At 47.1% G+C, this 2,603-nt stretch overlaps 1 protein-coding gene across 1 annotated transcript; it reads right to left on the reverse strand.

Annotated features, from left to right (window-relative positions):
* Positions 1-553: 553 nt before the first annotated feature.
* On the reverse strand, positions 554-1,317 carry LOC138903239 (uncharacterized). The gene is made up of 2 exons (XM_070191170.1): positions 826-1,317; positions 554-688 (listed from the first exon to the last, which is right to left on the reverse strand). The coding sequence occupies exons 1-2, from the start codon at positions 1,315-1,317 to the stop codon at positions 554-556; spliced, it is 627 nt and encodes a 208-aa protein (XP_070047271.1).
* Between the last annotated feature and the right edge of the window lie 1,286 nt (positions 1,318-2,603).

Genomic DNA, 2,603 nt, shown 5'->3' on the forward strand with positions numbered 1-2,603 from the left:
AAGTTCGACATTGACACACTCGACCATAAAGCCTACGGGCTACATCACTTTGAGTTCGACCAATAACTCACTCGACTACTAAGCCTAAGGCCTACTCTTACTTTGAGTGCGAGCAAGCACTCACTCAACTACTAAGCCTACAGGCTACATTACTTCGAGTTCGAACAAGCACTTACTCGACTACTAATCCTACGGGCTACATTACTTCGGGTTTGAGCAAATACTCATTTGACTATTAAGCCTAAGGGCTACTCTTACTTCGAGTTAGCTCTCACTCTATTATTAAACCTAAAGGCTACATCACTTCAAGTTCACTCACTCGACTACTAAGCCTAAGGGCTACTCTTGCTTCAAGTTCGAGCAAATGCTCACTCGGTTATAAAGACTACAAGGTACGACTTTGATCAAATTGCCTAAGGCCTCGAACTTATAAAAATCTTCACAAGGCAAAAAATGAAACAAAGACAAGTCGGGAAAGGAAAAGATCTTCATATATGAGTATTTACAAGGTCCGATCGAGACCCTACACAAAAAGATCAAAAATAAAAAACCCCTAAGATTCCTGATTATCTCCGGGAATAGTCTCTTCTCTATTGAGCTCCTCCCCTCTCTCAGACCCGCTCTTGTTCTCGTCATCATCATCATCATCGGAAGCCAGGGCTCTAGCATCGGCTTCAAGCTCTTCAGCCTTTTTATCTCTTCAGTCAAATAGAAACCTCGAGCATGGATTTCCTCGAGGGTTTCCCTACGAGATTGGCATTTGGCGAGTTCAGCAACCCAATATGCTCGAGTTTGATCGGTCTCAGCTGCCTCTCTCGCTTGTACTTGAGCAGCTTCGGCATTGGCCCGATAGACGGCCACGAATGCATCCGCCTCGGCCTTTGCTTTTTCAGCTTTAGATTTAGCCTTGGCAAGTTCAGAAGCCAACCGAGCCTCAAGATCCTCTATTTTTCTTGCTTGAACCGAGCTCCTCTCCTTCATGCCTTGAAATTGACTTTTAGCCGATGATAATTGGGCTCGAGCAGCCTCTTTCTCTGCAGCAAGGCGGTCCATACCTTCTTTCCACCCCAAGGTCTCCGCCTTTATTATATCGACCTCCTCAAGGAGCTGCCCGATCATCTCGAGCTTCTGCTGCAACTGTGAGATCAAAATATTAGCCTCCGGTCTCGAATCGAACCCATGAGTTTTTAAGATTTTTATTAGCTGCTCGGTCAGATCGGTCTGATCTTGGTGAGCCTTGGTCAACTCGGCTCGGAGGTCCTTGATCTCCTCTTCTCTTTGCTCACAAAGAAGTCTGAGGGCATTTCTCTCCCTCATGAGTGTTCAAAGGTGGGCCTCGTACCAAATCAGCTCAGCTCGGGACCGAGAACATGCTTCCCGATGAAGCATTGAGGCCTACGCATATAGAAAAAAAGTTAGAAGAGGAAAACAAACACAGATAATACCAACCAAGAGAGTTAAGGCTAACCCGATTCAGAGCTCGCTGCACTTCGTTAAAAAGGATCGATGCCTCACCCAAGTCCTTCCTCGAAACTTCCAAATCGCTTAGGCCGGTAGTATCTTCGACCCCAGTAAAAGAATCACGAAAGGGATCTTCCCTTCCGTGGCCTCCTTCGACAGAAAGGGTCTTCAAGGCCTGAGCCTCTCGAATCATTTCCTCAGAAAATGAGGGGAGCATTGGGGAGCCTCCAATTTCTATTGCCCCAAGTGAATCACTTGGGGCATTCTCTCCATCTCGAGGGGTCTCGAGACCAGCCCCCGCAGTCGTACCCACCATTGGCTCATTATGGTGAGAGGTAGCCTCGATCCTCGATGACTCGGGGACTTCAACTAATTCTCTTCCCGAGACTCCCTCATCACAAAATAGAATCTTTGCGGCATTCATCGATTCAATAGCCTTTGGAGCTTCGGTGCATTTCTTCACTCGGGCCACCAGTATGGACCCGTCATTTTATTCTTCCTCTTCTTCTTCGTCTTCATCCCTCAGACGCCAATCTGACTCTTCGGCCAAAGGGATGGAGTTCTTCCTCGACTCACGAGCCGTCTTTGTCTTAAGTGTTAGATCATCAGAGGTAGAGGCCCTTTTTGTTTTTTTTATCCTTCGCCGGTTTTGGAACCGGGGCCGAAATCTCTTCCTCGCCAGACGAGGGCCTCATGACCGCATCTTTGCCTAGGCCTACACACAAGAGAATTAGTTATGTATAAGAAAGTCATTTCTTTCGAATCATCGAAGGCATGGGGAAGAGGCTTACCATGATTTTTAGCCTCCCAACGACCCTTTGACAAGTCGCGCCACGAGCGCTCGGCATATGTGGAGGTCAAAGCCAGGTACTGTACCCAGCTCTTAAGGTTAGGAATAGCATCGGGCATCCAAGCAACTGCTACATCATAGAAAACGATATCATTAGGAACAAAGGAGCAAAACAAAAGGAGCTAACAATAGAATTATACTTATTCTTCATGTTCCATTCCTCAGGAAATGGCATCTTCTCGGCCGGGATTAGGTCCGAAGTCTTTACTCGAACGAACCTACCCATCCATCTCCGGTCCTTGTCCTCGTCTATGCTCGAGAACATCACTTTGGTAGCCCGGTGCTGGAGTTT

This window comes from Nicotiana tomentosiformis, chromosome 12 (assembly GCF_000390325.3).
Source record: "Nicotiana tomentosiformis chromosome 12, ASM39032v3, whole genome shotgun sequence".
NCBI classification, from domain to species: Eukaryota; Viridiplantae; Streptophyta; class Magnoliopsida; order Solanales; family Solanaceae; genus Nicotiana; species Nicotiana tomentosiformis.

What these genes read in the sequence shown, in the direction of transcription:
- LOC138903239 (XM_070191170.1), bottom strand. Translation starts at nt 1,317, where the DNA reads ATGAGGGAGAGAAATGCCCTCAGACTTCTTTGTGAGCAAAGAGAAGAG. An exon ending in CCAATGCCGAAGCTGCTCAA is followed by an intron (nt 689 to 825) that starts GTACAAGCGAGA and finishes AGAGATAAAAAG; the next exon opens with GCTGAAGAGCTTGAAGCCGA.